We start from the raw sequence: 16,451 nt of genomic DNA, 5'->3' as shown, positions 1-16,451 counted from the left end.
CTTGAGGCTGTCCCTACCATGGGACACTGTGGTTCTGTGTGTAGTAGGATTAATTAGTGGGTTAAATATTTTCTTCCTTGAGGAAGAACTTAAGAGGACAGAGGCTGGAGAGAGGCGCACTTGACATGAAGGGAACAGGGCGAGTTCTTATAACACAAAATCTGAACTTAGGCCAGATGGTTGTCCCGGTGTATTTAACAAAAAAACTGCTGTTTTTTTTGTTTACATTACATTAATTTTTCTTAAAGCTGTTGAGAAATACTTGTGTACTAAGCAAGTATGTTAAGCATGTCTTGACAAAGAACAGAAAGTATTAGACTTTATACATGATCTACCCAATAAAACACCTAAGGGAAGGTATTTTTCCCCACTTTGGAGTTAACAGAGGCTCCTTTCCTCTCCTGGTTTTCACTGGTAGTTAAATGACTGCTCTGTCTGAAACTTCCAACTTGTACTGCCAAGGCCCTTTCTCTGTCCACTTACACAAGCTCTGGACTCCCCAAAATTTGCTTGTATATACTATGTTCTTGATCACCCAATCCACTCTTCCCTGACACACAGCCATACCTTATTTTCATCAAAGGACCAATTAATTCTATTGTGATATTCTCTTGTTCTCTTATATTTGCTTATTGTTTAGATAGTGTAGTATCCATGAGGGTAGATGCCCCTTTTTAAAATTTAACGTGGTAGAATCACTTATTGATGAATTAATCCATAGACTCATTCATCCATCTATACATACATTAAAGAGTATTTATCAAGTGTCTCTCTGTAACCTTCTGAAGACCCAGCAATGAACAGGATAGCAGTCACATGAGTCCTCATGGAGCTTATAGACTGAGAGACCAACTGCAACTCTTGTCCTCCTGGTCCTTCTTACCTTGTCATCCCCTAGACCTTCCAAGTCCCCAGCAAACCCAGATGTGATGCTAGACAAGGGAAATCTACTTACTCAGGCACCTCTCCAAAGCCCTCCAGAGGCTGTGCTTCTGCAGCGTAGATCTTGGCGTAATATCTGGCAGTATTTTGAACATAGCATTCCTATATCACCCAAAGATGTAGAAAATCCAACTGATTAGAAGAAAGTCAGAATGTTGCCCAGTAAGACTAATGCTCTCTCCGCCACCTCTGATCTCAAGAGTTCTGTGTCTTGGTAACACAGAGAGGTAAGAACTGAATGAGGGACTTGAGTCACTCTTCATAGTTTGTAGACTGACATTAACCCAAACTCAGGAAGGCAGGAAACAAGACAAATGCTGACCCTGTCCCCCTCCATAAAACAAACCAAAATAAAACACGCCAGAAATTACTGCTTGTTCTATCTGTCCTTGGGAATCCTGGCATCCAGTGTAGGTTGGAACCCCCACTTTTCACGCCATCCTATGTCCAAGTAGATTCAAACCCCCAGGGATCTCACAGCGCTTCCTAGGAATAGAAATGAGCATATCCCAGGGTAGAACTGGTGAGGTGTCTCCAGGCATTGACTGAGTCCCAACTAGCTGACTCGAGACCACGAAATTACTCCTGAGGAGTGAGAAGTGATCCCCAGCAATTGGCCTTAACCCAGGGAATCCCTTATAACCACACCCTAACTCTTTTGGAGACACTCCCATCAATTCTGAGTCCGATTTTCATCTCAAGTTATCATGGGTCCCTCTCACTCCAGAAGTGACAACTTTGGGGCTGATGGACCCACCTGGGTAGCAAGTTTGTAGTTCCTTTGGACGAGCTCATCATTGTTTCTGGTCCCGTAGGCAACGGCATTGTGCACCTTGAGCACGCAGGCGTGGCCGGGCTTGAAGACAGGCGTGAGGCCCTGCATCACTTTACTGCGGAAGGCTTTGCGGTGGACTCCTTCTCCAAAGTGCAGCTCCTCTGTGGCGATCTGACCACGCAGGTGGTCCCCAAAGTAGCTGTCGTGGAGGAAGTCTTCTCTGAAGATGAGCTGACTGAATTCGATTTCTTCACATCCTAAAACACAGCACGGCTTTGGTTGGAAAGACTTCCCCTGGTTCTGCTCCTTGGCTAACCCTGCATGGGGAAAGTTCCCACATAAGGACAACGACAGGGCTGACGTGCAGAGCCAAGAAGGAGAAGCTTAATCCCCAACAGAGGCGTGGCCAAAAGAAGACATAGGTGGGGTGGGAAGGAGAAGACAGGTCACTGAATGAGGATGTGGGAAGATCAGTGGGGGGTCCCAGTGGATCAGCTGTGAGGGGAGATTGTTTGGAGCAAAACTGGAGAGACCTGGGAAGGAATTCTAGACATTTCGGAAAACTATAGGAAGAACAATGCAGGCTAAAAAAGGCAAGTTGAAAAGATGGGGAAAGTGTAGAGGAGGGGAAGGGACATTTGATATGCTCTGATAGTTTTGTGTCAACCCCCTCTCCTCTAAAGCCTTTTTAGGCAATCTTTTTCTTTTTTTTGAGTTGGAGTCTCACTCTGTTACCCAGACTGGAGTGCAGTGGCCGCTCCCGGCCACCGCAGCCTCGACCTGCTGGGCTCCGGCGATCCTTCCGCCTCAGCCTTCCCAGTAGCCGGAACTACAGGTGCACGCTACCACACTCGGCTAATTTTTGATTTATTGTAGAGATGAGATCTCACCAAGTTGCCCAGGTGGGTCTTGAACCCGCAGGCTCAGGCAATTCACTCACCTCAGCCTCCCAAAGCACGGGATTACAGGCTGAGCCACCAAGCCCGGCTGGCAATCTTTTTCTAATTGCCCCCCATGAAATGTTAATGCCACAGATATGTGAAATAACTGTTTATGTACCTACCTACCATATGTATATCTGTGTTTGATAACACAAAGTTAGTAAGATTTTTTTGCTTTCCAAGAACCAATTTTAGCCCCCTTGGGGGTAATACCGCCTCCATGGAGAAAGCACGTGATAGATATTGATAGGCAATAAACAAAACCACAAAAAAAATCAAAAGAATTGCCTTTGGTTGTGTGTGGTGGCTCATACCTGTAATCCCAGCACTTTGGGAGGCAGAGGCGAGAGGAATGCCTGAGCCCAGGGGTTTGAGACCATCCTGGGCAACTTGGCAAGACCTCATCTCTATGATAAATCAAAAAAATTATCCAGGTGTGGTGGTGCATACCTGTAGTTCCAGCTACTTGGAGGGTTGAGGGAGAAGGATCACCTGAGCTCAAGTGGTTAAGGCTGTGGTGGCCGTGACTGTGCCACTGCACTCCAGCCTGGGTGACAGTGAGACTCTGAATAATAATTTTTAAAAATTGCCTTTGAAGGGAAATTGTTTAAAAGTAGAATTATTTTAAACTTATTTGTAAAAAAAAGTGGAATTATTTTCTGAGTTTTCTAGCAGCTGTTTTTCTTTTTTTCAGAGCTGATTCTATACTTGTTTATGACTGAATTCAATCAGGTTGTTCCATTTTAAACTAGAGATGATTGAATCAGACTTCTCGATTCACTGAGAGAAGAAAAGAAAATGGCTTTCAAGGAAATCAGACTGTTCAGATTTTTTTAAATGCCTTCCAGTCCTTAAAGCTGATGAAAATTGACAACTTTTTGAATGCTTAGAGGAAGAAAGGAATCATGTGTCATTAAAATTCTACTTCATGTTTTTACACAGAACATTTAGAGAAATATTTTTCTCTTCAAAATATTTTCAAATCATGTGACTTAAGAGCAGTCTATGATTGATGTTAGTCTGTGACTGATAAGGACATTGAAACCATCTGAAAGGGTAACTGATTAAGGTCTAGGCCTAGTTGTTGCCAGAAAGAAAAAAAAAGGGAATGGGATGGGGGTTTCAAGCAGAAAAACTGGTTGAAGAGCTAGAAGCTGCCGGAAAAAAGAGTGTTCAGAAGGACGTTCCAGATGTTTTCAGAAAGGTTAACAGAAGGTAGTGAGAGCCACAATATGCTACCCCCAAATCTGCCTCTTTGGCAACAAGGGATTGTTGATCGAAAGGCAGTTAAGAAGAAACAGAACCGGCCAGGTGCGGTGGCTCAAGCCTGTAACCCCAGCACTTTGGGAGGCCGAGGAGAGGGGACTGCCTGAGTCCACAGGTTCAAGAAGAGCCCAGGCAACTTGGCAAGACTTCGTCTCTACAATAAATCAAAAAATTAGCCGGGCTTGGTGGTGCATGCCCGTAGTTCCAGCTACTTGGAAGGCTGAAGTGGAAGGATCACCTGAGCCCAGCAGGTTGAGGCCGCGGTGGCCGTGAGCCTGCCACTGCACTGCAGCCTGGGCAGCGGAGTGAGACTCCAACTCAAAAAAAAAAAAAAGAAGAAGAAGCAGAGATGGAAAAGCTCTCTGCCCTCCACTACTTGTCAAAATCGGGACATGCATTTATAAAGACAGCAGGCATTCTACCTACCCTTTTACCAAGGAGGGCAAAGGTCAACCACTGAAGACAACTAGACCGTTACGGGCTTGGGGATCGCTTCAGAGGAAACTACGTTAACAAAATTCACCAACTGCCTTTTTATCCGCCAGTTATTTGTCTTCCCACAATTTGCTTCCCTAAATACTCAAAGTTCTTCCCTCTGTCTTCTCCCTTCTCTAAAAATGTACTATTCTTTGTTGAAGACAGTAAATAAGCTGGAAATCAAAGCTATCTACTCAATCCTTGGGTGTCACCCATGGACATATGAAATATACGTGTTAATAAACTTCTGTTTGTTTTTCTCTTGTTACTCTTCTATTGTTACAGGGATCGATTTCAACTAAGAACTTACGAGAATTTTTAAAAATCATTTTTATTTTCCTACAATTACTACTGAGTAATCTGTCTTGGGTTTCTGGAAAGAATTGAGGCAGAGTATACAAAAACAGAAAAATGGGACATTTTCTCAGACAAATTTTTAGGCAATAGTTGTATCACGGACTCCATTCTAAGTAATAGAACCAGAAGAAAAAATGCTTGGAGAAAAGTGCAGCTTTATTTTGACCACTTAATTTTAAAATTAGATAAGAAAATAGAGAGGGAATGATTTTTATATAACCCAAATCTTCTCAGTTCTAATTATATGATTTATTTGAACAATTTGGGCTTTAATAACACTTAAAGGTTCTATATGCATACACCAGAACCCGATAAATATGTGACATATTTACCACATTCTGTTATCCTTCAAAATTCCAAAATTTCTAAAATGTAATTATTAAAATAAACCTTTTGTGTGTTTTATGTTTTAAAATGTATCAAGTTTAATTAACCAAAGACAAAAGTAGGTCCAGACTATATGCTTAGAAATGGGAAGGAACATTTCGGGGGGTCAGTGCTCTATGTGGTATAATTAACAATCCTGACTATAGTTTCTAGCAAAAAGGCTTACTTAGCAAAGATAAAACCATAAGAAAAAAAATTATATATCTTAGGACTATTTTTTTCTCTCAAGAGTTTTGGGGAAAAGAGCTAAAGGGTTTTTTTGTGTGTTTTTTTTTTTTTAGTTGGAGTCTCACACTGTCGCCCAGACTGGAGTGCAGTGGCCGCTCCCGGCCACCGCAGCCTCGACCTGCTGGGCTCCGGCGATCCTTCCGCCTCAGCCTTCCGAGTAGCCGGAATCACAGGCATGCGCTACCACGCCCGGCTGATTTTTTGATTTATTGGAGAGATGAGGTCTCGCTGCCCAGGCGGGTCTCGAACCCGCGGGCTCAGGCCATCCACTCACCTCAGCCTCCCAAAGGCGCGGGATGACAGACTGAGCCACCGAGCCCGGCATAAGAGCTAAAGTTTTAGATGAAACTTTCTAAGCTGAAACTCACACGGGGCCTCCTCACAGAGGAAGCGGTCACACCCTGTAACCCTGCAGAAATCTGAGAGGATCTTCTGTCCATAAAATGTCTTCCCTAGCAATGCTTGAAGGGAGCGAGTCAACTTGGTTAGAGCTCGGGCCTCTTTCAAAGTGAGAGACGGCAGTAAGAATTCATCCTTTAGACGAATTTCTTCCTGGTCAGAGTGACTCTGGTAATAGGAACCCCAAGGAACTGGGGGGAGGCTCAGGAAAGACAGGAGTGTGGCAGTGCAAGTCTTGAGTTGTGAAGAAGGTGACAGTTTCGCTGAAGCTTTGTAGAGCCAACCATTGCAAGGACTCACACTCCAAGCTGTCGGAAGTACCTGAGAGAGAGTACATGGGAAGGAACCAGGAAAACCTCATTGGAATCAAACAGACCTGTGCACATGAGTGTTGGTAGATCAAGACACCACACTAAGATTCTTTTCTACACCTGTAAGTTGTGAAAACCAAACAACTCTAAACACACAGAGAAACTCTGTGGATACCTCCAGTCACTGGTGGCAAAGACTGCTCTGAGGTGGAGAAAAATCCACGAATATGTTTCTAAAATGTAGTAACATCATTCAGTTGGGCGAGTTTGTGTTTCATTGGGTTCATCATTCATTTCTGGCTTTCCTGGGAGCTTTGTTTTATTCATTTTTTAATTAGAGACCAACTTGCAAAATGTTATTTGTTCCTCCCATAGAGAATTAAATTAATAAAAGATTTAGCGGGAGGTTTCTTTAAATTAAAAAAAGTGATTCGAAGTAATTTTTGGCCGGGCGCGGTGGCTCAAGCCTGTCATCCCAGCCCTTTGGGAGGCTGAGGAGAGTGGATTGCCTAAGCCCAGGGGTTTGAGACCAGCCTGGGCAACTTGGTGAGACCTCATCTCTACAATAAATCAAAAAATTAGACAGGCGTGGTAGCGCGCGCCTGTAGTTCTGGCTACTTGGAAGGCTGAGGTGGAAGGATCACCGGAGCCCAGCGGGTTGACACTGGAATGGCTGTGAGGGTGCCACTGCACAGCAGTGAATGAGAGTCCAACTCAAAAAAAAAATTTTTTTTTTAATAAAATAAAAGTAATTTTCAGCTTCTTCATCTGAAGACACAAGGGTAGGGAGAGGCCAGTCATTGAAACTGGGACCCCCCAGCGTCAGCAGGGTCAGAAGCTGGGAGAAGGTGAGTTCATCTGGATTCAGACCAAGTTCTATGGTAGGAGTTACAGGACTAAAGGAACAGCGCCATTTCCACCTGGTGACCTGTTGCTTGTCCGCTCTGGGGTCTCGTTCCCAACTTGCAAAACCCTTGAGAAATGAGCTCATGCAAACACATGAATAAAGTCAGACTGAGTGTCCAAGATATGATTGCTAATCATTGCTGACAAAACAGAGAATCTTTTCTGAGAGCGATTTGCTTTTTTGAGCCAGAGGAATCTTTTGCCTATTTTGACTTTTGGGGAGATGCGAGCAGAAATGAGGGGAGGATTTTAAGTAACAAAAGCACACTACACACTAAAGATGGGTATTTATCATGTGAGTGGGTTTGTGAAGAGCTTCTATGTAAGTTTATTATTTCGGATAAATATCACAGTATTTGCTAGACTCATTTCTAAGCCAAGATCCCAGTTTCTCGCTTTTAATGAACTGGATGTCAGTGCATTTTGATCACTCTAATTTCCTGTTTTTGCAGAAATTTCAGGTATCGTGTTTGTTTTAAAAATCAGCACGTAGCCAGGCTCGGTGGCTCAGCCTGTAATCCCGCGCTTTGGGAGGCTGAGGTGAGTGGATTGCCTGAGCCTGCGGATTCGAGACCCGCCTGGGCAACTTGGCGAGACCTCATCTCTACAATAAATCGAAAAAAATTAGCCGGGCGTGGTAGCGCGTGCCTGTAGTTTCAGTTACTTGGAAGGTGGAGGCAGAAGGATCACCGGAGCCCAGCAGGTCAAGGCTGCAGTGGCCAGGAGCAGTCACTGCACTCCAGTCTCGGTGACAGAGTGAGACTCCAACTCAACAAAAAATAAAAATAAAAATCAGCATGTGCAGTACATCTCTAAGATACTAACTCAATTTAGTTGCCAGAGTTTGACTCATCTCTCTCTTAAAATTGACCCAGAGTCCTAGCCTGTGCTGAAAGTCATGATTGCAGGGGGTGAGGTAGGCCTTCAAGGTATGAGAAGCCCCTGAGAGTTGATGATGGGCTTCTCCTGCCAGTTCCATGAAGCGTGATGTCACATTGGTTGTTTAAGCTTGGTCACGTGGAGAGTATCTATACCACAGAAATGGGGAAACTCTACAAATCACAGCCTTCCCAACCCCCAGCAGGTCGTGAAATATCTACCCCAGCACACCACGAGTGTGTAAGTAATTCTCCCTAAAAGGGAAGACATGACAAGCACGGATTCCACCAAACTGTGGAAAACTCAGTCGGCAGCCCTGGAGCAGCTGTGGCTATACCAGGTGCAAAAAGAACACAAGAAACTCATCTTTCACTTTCATTAAGACGCAAATGAATAACGTTATTCCCCAGACGCCTGGCTGTCTTCCGGGAATCTGCTCAGTCAAAGAGCAGAAGAGGACATGGAAGAAATGCAACCTGCTGCATAAGTCCCAGAAGCTGAACAACCCCACACGGAAGGGCTGGGTGCAAGACCAATGCTTAAAAGAAAGTGTCAAGTCCAAGTTTCTCTACAGGCTCCCCCATACCTCCACTGCTACACTCTAACCTCCTTCCTAAGGGATTCCCTTCTGGGTATTCGTAGCCTACCACGATCATGATGGGAAGCATGGCCCTTGCGGTCACCCCGAAATGGCTCATGAATTGTGACTCATTCTCCAGTCACGCCGCAGGTCTCTAAGAGGTTGGAGGAACACCTGGACATGATGCTTGTACCCTTTCCTACAGGAGCTAGCCCACACTTTTTGTGTTGAGTCCATTTCCACTGCAGACCAACCCCTGTTGGCTTACCTTTGGCTTCCTGGTGACTGGAGAGCTGTTTGAGAACTAGAAGAAAACACAGAAGAGAGAGCTTCAGTCTCAATACCCATTCTGAACTGGGAGAGGTTGGTGGCTTTCACTTGAAACTGAGAAGCTAGGGGTTACCTTCAGCCGTGAGGTTAAATTCAGCAGACACTTTTCCATAACTGTTCTTGATACAGCAAAAATATAGGCCCTGGTCCTTCTGGCTAGCTTGAACGATGGCGAAAGAGACAGTGGAGTTGTCCCCTGCACTGTAAGGGGGAACACAAACATTTACACACTTCATCGTTCTGAAGTTGCATTTTTTTTTTTTTTAAGTTGGAGCTCACTCCGTTGCCCAGACTGGAGGGCAGTGGTACACTCGCGGCCACCCCAGCGCCGACCTGCTGGGCTCAGGCGATCCTTCTGCCTCAGCCTTCCAAGTAGCCAGAACTACAGGCACGTGCTACCACACCCGGCCAATTTTTTTATGTATTGTAGAGACGAGGTCTCATCAAGTTGCCTGGACTGGTCTCAAACCTGTGGCCCCAGGCAATCCACTCTCCTCAGCCTCCCAAAGTGCTGGGATGACAGGCTAAGCCACCGAACCAGCCGCATTTTTTTCCTAATATCCTTAAGGAGGGAGAAGCTAAGGTTTCCCTGCCCTCGTGTTTTCAGCCAATGAGCAAGCTAAAGGTCAAGATCATGATCAGCTGCTTTTTGTTTATCCATAGGGGAGGATCATGACACTTTGGCTAACACCCTCACTCTGATATGCGATATGAACACACAGAAACATTTGGGAGGTTCAACGGCCCTGAATAAAGCAAGTAACTGGAATTGCGAATTCTGGAAGCTGTTAACATTTTTGCTCAGAATTCACCTCGATTATATTACTAATCCAGGTGTCCTGTGCTGGAAGGAAATCTGATAACCCCAAACCCAAACCTGTACACTGAAAATAAGGGACAAGAGAAAGGCATGATTTGCCTATGCTATATAAGGATTCGTGGCAGGGCTCTTTTAAGTAGTGTACTGTGGTCCCCCCGTGAATCCATCCACCTATCCATTCACCTACCCCAATACGATTAAGTTCCGGGCGGGCAACCCCCTCGGGTCCCTTCCCACTGTGGGAGCTTTTCTGTCCTCTCAATAATTCCTGTATTAAAAAAAAAGTTCTAGGCACTGTGCTAGGATAACAAAAGCTGGTGGTGGTGACAATGATAGATAGATAATAGATAGATAGAGATAGATGATAGATGATAGCTAGCTAGATGATAGCTAGATAGATAGATAGATAGATAGATAGACAGATAGATAGATAAAATGTGTATTGAGCACTTGTTATGTACCAGACATTGTGCTGAATCACTTAAAAGTCTATTTCATGCTGTTCCCAGAACAATCTAATGAGAGAAGAAAGATTACTATTCCCAGCTCACAGATAAGCAACTGAGGCATAGAGAGATTTCAGCAAATGATTCTGGCCTCATTCAGCTGTCTCCCCAAGCACATTATGACTCCTGCTCTCAGGTCTGGGATCATTTGAATTATAGTCAGAGCTACAATCTCTATTCCAAAGTCTTAAACAAAAAACTTATTTTGCATCCCAAAATGATATTCAAATACTGTTTTAGTTTTGTTCATTAAAATGAGTTTTGTTCAAACGCTCACCAAGATTGTGTATATGCGTGCTCGCCTGTTCAGTGTATGTTCTGGTTCACTTTATAGTTTAACAACAGACATCCACTTATCTTGAGTTTGTCTCAGCTGCACATTTTTTAAAAAGTGTTCATTATTGGTTGGTTTTTCAATAGATTTCAAGTCTCCGGTGTACAGGGTCTCTACAGGAATGTTCAAGTGACTTAAAGGAAGGTTACTAAATCATAACACTTTCTCCATATTGATGGGGCCTCTGAACATACCCTGAATGAATGGTTAAAGCTGGACATGAACAAGTTCAGTTCTAAGAGGGAGATTTCCTTGCGGGGGGCAGTAAAACACAGTCATAGAAGGGTTGGGGTGTCCTTCTCCAGGGCTCTGTGACTAAGCCTCTCTATCATTGAAGGCGGCAGTCAAGACCCACCTGAAAGGCTGGGGCTGACCTAGAAGAACTGTCCCATGAACATCTTCCTTCCAGGCTAGAAATTCTCTGATACTTGGCCCAGAACCATGAAGACCTTTTACTATCTTGGCCCATTCTCCCCACTCAAGGGTTTCTTCTGGAAGGGACACATAGGAATCAGAAAGACCCGGGTTCCAATCCTGAGGCTGACCTCAGGTTGTGTTACTCAGACACTCGCTCTCAGCTTCCTCCTCTGTGAAATCAGAACATGCCAGATCTCCTCTTAAATGTGTCATGAGGAGTAGCTGACACCAAGCATGGAAAGTTGTAGCAAAAAGCTTTGTCTGGAGAGTGGTCATGAGCTCTTAGTGTGGGAAGCAGTCGTATTTGTGGGCTTTCTCCGTGAAAGACAACTCCCATGTTAAGTCCCAAAGAGTTTCATTCACCAACATATGTTGAGTATATGCTGTGTGCTTAGTGCCGGGGAATTTAATGACCAAAAAAAAAAGGCACAGTCTTTGTCCTGAAGGGTCTTCTGGTCTGGGAGGAGATGGACAAAAAAAAAAAAATAACAGTATAACTCTGGAAAGTGAAGTGATCTTGCAGCTTTTGACACCAAGAGAGAAAAGCTCAGTTTCACATCCTGTTACCCTGTAAGGGACAAATCTTTCTCCCCTGGGTGAAGAAAGGGTGGAAGCGCAAACAAAGCTGAACAGTGGTGGCAATTAGCTATGGAAATAAATGCATGTGTCCAGCGTGGCCAGAAGAGCACTGCCAAGAAAGAACTTGGTACAGGGAGAGTGTACCTAATGCAGGCACTTCTCTGAGAGACCCTATCATCCATCACGAGCCTTAAGGAGTCAGGAAATGGTGGCAGCACCCACCACACACCGTCCAGGCTGGACTAAGAGGCCCTCAGGTCATCCCTCCGTGGCCATGCAATGACAGTCTGCCGTCCACAGCAGCCAGATCGTCTCTCCGTGGTTTCCAGCAGGAACGGTGTGACCTGCGCTCTACGACCTTGCTCAACTTTCGGTAGAGCCACTCCCTGCAGACGACTGCCCTCTCAAAAGCCTGGGAACTCAGAAGGCTCTCTCTCCCCAGAGTGGAGAGTGGGTCCTGGTCACCAAGAAGGCCAAATAGCCCTGGAGGGTGCCACCTTGTGCCCTCCATGGCACCAAGATGTGTCGCTGCTACACAGACGCTTAGAACAAGTTACTGCTTTCTTTTTGGTTTCCTTGACGTCTACCAGTCTTGCCCTAGCTACAAAAAAAAGTCTGACACCTGGTTTCTAAACTTTAGCCTGTTAAGGAAAGTGCCCAGAACTTAGGGACAAAGGCAACAGGATGATTGCATGTCATGGACCAACAGGCTCACTCAAGGGTGACCTGGTTAGTTAGAGGAGAATGCCCTATTTCTCCTTCCAAAAGAACCACGATTTTAAGTTGCATGTTAACTTGTAGGTTTCTGTTCATAGAAAAGATAACCTCGAAAGTTTACTAACCTATTGGACATTAACCAGTTTTATAGCTATGTGAAAATTTATTTCTGCATTCCTTTGCCTGATTGACTCTCTAAATCTTCATTTCTCAAATGCTTCTTTGAACAGTTTCGCCATATTACTGGTTCCTTCGTTATTTCAGAAGTTCAAGAAGATTTTTGCTACACGTTCATGCGATCTTTGAGAGCATTCAACTCACTGACCGTGATATCTTGATAAGGCAGTGAGACATTTCACAGAGGGACACATAAAAGAAATCACCCAGCTGGAAGCAGGGATGAAATTAGCTAATGTTTGAAAACCCACCTGAAATAATGTAAATGATCTCTCCATAAACAAAGGAGGTATGACTTCCAAAACTCTTGAGTACTAGCATGGAGAAAACAAATGGCTTGAACTAAGCAGACACTGTGGCCAAGAAGGAATGAAATAAACATCACTACGAATTGAAAGGCCTCAGCCACACATCATTAGTAAATAGAACGCTTACTAGTGACATATTCTCCCCAGAGGAAGGTTGGGTTTTTTATAAATAACCTTGGCTGGAAAAGGGCCCCCACAGGATTCAAGCCAATTCTTGCTTAGAGCGAGGCTGATTAATTGGAAAATGCTGAAAATGTGGGTAATTGTTCTTGGCTGACAGCTTCAGAAAATGATTTAAAATGAATAATTAGTACTTTTTTTGTATGAAACTCTCAGGAGCCTCCTTGATTTAAAAATCAAACCATTTCTTTCACGTTATATTTCTTCTTGAGCCATACCTAAGACAAGCAAAGCAATGGTGACATTTTAGGCAAAGTGGTTATTACATCAATCATGAACCAGTTCGATTCTCTAGAGTGATGTTAAGAGAAATGAAACTATAGCTCGACTATTCCATAGTTGCATTTGGGACATAATTTCCAGATGTATGCCCCCAAGCCAACATTCTTGATTTAATTAAACAGCACAGACTGTCTCACTTTTTCAGTCTATTTGTGATAAAATTAAGGGGCTTAGGACTCAGGTTGCTAGATTGGGAACATCATGGACAGAAAGCAGCTTTTGAGAGTCAAGTTGTGCTGGTTTCCATCGAACCAGGTGATGTGTTTCTAGACTGTGTCAGATGACGCTTGAATTCATCACTTCACTTGAACGAGCACTTTTTTGCCAAGAAGGTGCTTTAGGAAACCATATATGAGGTTCATTCCAAACAGGGTATTCTTGGCAGTATTCTCACTTTCAGCTCTCCTCCTCATTCTCCTCTCCTTTGATGTCCTAGGGACCCAGAAATAAACGTGTTTTCCCATCTTAGAGATGACTGCCTGTCACTTCAGTAGCAGTTGCTTTTCTATAATCTCTGTCAGACTAATGAAAATTTATGAAACAGAATGCATAAGCAAGTAAAATTCACAGACATACAGACGAGAGCTCTTTACTATTAGGGACACAGAAACTCAGACTAGATTATTTGACATGTTTCCCTGAATTTAAAAACATAATGAGGCTGGACTCGGTGGCTCAGCCTGTCATCCCAGCATGTTGGGAGGCCGAGGCGAGTGGATGGCCTGAGGCCGTGGGTTCGAGACCAGCCCGGGCAACTTGGCAAGACCTCGTCTCTACAATAAATCAAAAAATGAGCCAGGCGTGGTAGCGTGCGCCTGTAATTTTGGCTACTTGGAAGGTTGAGGGGGAAGGATCGCCGGAGCCCAGCCGGTCGACGCTGGGGTGGCCTTGAGCATGCCATGTCACTCCAGCCTGGGTGACAGAATGAGACTCCAACTAAAAAAATAAAACAGAAATAAAATAAATAAGTAAAACATAATGAAAGGTTCTGCGATTTCCTGAGACCATAGAACTCAGTGGTGGCAGAGCTAGGTCAAGGACCCTCCAACAGATTACCTGTCCAGACATCCGTCTTCCACTACTTACTCTTCCTGGATACTGTGGGTATGGACTTTCGCTACAATTTTCCTTTTCACTAGCTATAACTTATTATTTTCGGCCACAATTATGCTGTCAAGTAAATGACCAACAACAATGGAAAGTAACCAGGTGCAAGTATCGCACCTTCTCCGCACTTGGGCTATTGACTTTGAATCTTTTGTCCACCAGATAGTAGAATCTTCATGAATTTCTGCAAACTGGCAGCTTAATTTCACATTTCCAGAGTGGTCAGGGAACATCTCAGCTTGGATCTTTTTCAGTAATACTGGAGCTAGAAGCAAGAGATTTGAAGGTCAGTGTAGGCACAAGATTTTCTCATTTCATATTATTCAATTCTCATAGCAATCCTGAGAGACAGAATTAATAGTTATTATTCCCAAGTATGGATGAGAAAATGAGTACCTGAGGGGCTGTAGCTGGCCTAAACAGTAGGAAAATGATCAAATCAGTCTAATAGGAAACTCTCGAATCCAAGTCCTTGGATGAGGTCTGCAGTGCTTAAAGGGAGAAAGACCTTGAGAGATTTTTCATCTTTTTGGTGTATTGGTTTTAAGTTTTTGTAGAGACGAGGTCTCCTCTGTTGCCCAAACTGATCACAAACTCCTAACCTCCAGCGATTCTCCTGCCTCAGCCTCCCAAAGTGCTGGAATGACAGGCATGAGCCACTTTGCCCAGCCTCTTGAGAGATTTTTTTTTAATGGCTGAGGGGTGGGAGGATTGTAGATCATCTAGTCCATAGGACCTCAGCCTAATAAAGAGCTTCTAATGAGTTACCAGATGAGCCAGTTCAAAATTAAGGAGTAGAATAAAATCTGGATTATCCAGAAAATTATGACTAAGCCCCCAAAATGGAAAAAAACAACTCAACAGTAATTTGCTTTATAATGTGTATCTACCTTTTCCCCTTGACCTAAGTTGTCTGCTGAAGATAGTCTAGTGGACTGGAGGGATGTCTAACATCACTCTCATTAGCCAAAGAGAAGGAAATAACAACAATAAGGAAACGATTTCACCGATTGGTCTTTGAATATCACCTCTTATTTTGATCCGTGATGAGAACTCGGCAGGCTGGTGAATGGGTAACTAGTCAGGGCAGCCACTGGGCGGCAGCACAGACGGTGGAACAAAACGGGGAAGGCGGACCCAAGCCAGAGAATCAGAACCAGGTCAGCCGCAAGATTGCTGGAAATGCAGGTGTGCATCTATCATAAAGCAACACCATCACTTCACAGCTTTGGTAACATAGAAAAGCACATCGTGACAAAACATTCTATCCTCCACAGCCAGGCCACAAGTCATTCAATACCGAGGTTGTGTTTGCTCATTGCCTCCGATTCCACTTCGGTGAAATGTGGTCCACGTGTTAAGTGACCTCCCCATCTCTCCTCAGTGCCAGCAAAAACTTGGATAACAGAACACATATATGCAAAAGCGAGCTCTCTGCTCAGAAAGTGATAACGGGCTGGTTGGGTAACAAATCTTTCAACCAGAGAGTAGCTGAGACTGCTCACAGTATCCTAGGAGCCAAGCGAGAAATGGCAAGAGAGAAAATATGCCAAGTACCCTTTGATGGCAAAACCCATGTCAGAGCACCTGGGCCTACCAGTTCCTGCCCAAGCTGAGACCATGTTCACGTGCACGGTCTCACACTCTTGGTCCTGGTCTGGGCCAAGCCCTTCCCTTCCTCGGGCCATCTCCTGAGGATCCTTCCAACACAAGCGGTGGCGGTCTTCATGGGTGTCTTGGGCACCCAAACGCTCCTAAGGCTGCCATAGCTTGTAGTAAGTATTAAACACAAGAAAGACTGGGGGATGGAGGGAAGGGTAGAGGAACTGAGTGATGGTCTTCCGGAGACGTGAAGCTGGTCAGATGAGGGGCCTTGGGCCTGTGGAAGGGATCCCTGTGTGTGGGAAATGGAGGTGGAAATGCAAGGGCTCAGAGGAGACCCGGAGTGCAGCTGGGTGTGTCTTCTGTGTGCATGGCAGCCAAGTGTGAGGGAAAAGGTAGTGAAGGCCCCTGGTGAATGTGAAGCTTTGAATGTCAAAAAATGTTACTCAGGCCAGGCACAGTGGCTCATGCCTATAACCCCAGCACTTTGGGAGGCTGAGAGGGGAGGATTGCTTGAGGCCAGGAGTTCGAGACCAGCCTGAGCCACATAGCAAGACCTCGTCTCTACAAAAAGTTTAAAAAAAAAATTAATTAGCCAGGTGTGGTGGCACATGCCTGTAGTTTCAGCTACTCAAGAGGCTCTG

The 16,451-nt window shown here is 44.6% G+C and overlaps 1 protein-coding gene across 1 annotated transcript in view; it reads right to left on the bottom strand.

Annotated features, from left to right (window-relative positions):
- ALPK2 (alpha kinase 2) overlaps positions 1 to 16,451 on the bottom strand; it is a 131,179-nt gene that overhangs the window by 32,995 nt on the left and 81,733 nt on the right. The window contains exons 5-9 of the mRNA XM_008065201.2: positions 14,323 to 14,470; positions 8,852 to 8,979; positions 8,717 to 8,752; positions 1,700 to 1,974; positions 956 to 1,044 (exon numbers count right to left, since the gene is read on the bottom strand). Of these exons, the coding sequence (XP_008063392.1) occupies positions 956 to 1,044; positions 1,700 to 1,974; positions 8,717 to 8,752; positions 8,852 to 8,979; positions 14,323 to 14,470 (676 nt within the window). The remainder of the gene's footprint in view (positions 1 to 955; positions 1,045 to 1,699; positions 1,975 to 8,716; positions 8,753 to 8,851; positions 8,980 to 14,322; positions 14,471 to 16,451) is intronic.

The sequence above is a fragment of the Carlito syrichta genome, unplaced genomic scaffold (assembly GCF_000164805.1).
Source record: "Carlito syrichta isolate Samal-C Ts95f unplaced genomic scaffold, Tarsius_syrichta-2.0.1 Scaffold308187, whole genome shotgun sequence".
NCBI lineage: Eukaryota > Metazoa > Chordata > Mammalia > Primates > Tarsiidae > Carlito > Carlito syrichta.
Note: the sequence above shows the minus strand (reverse complement) of the source record. Positions and strands in the feature narration are given on the sequence as shown.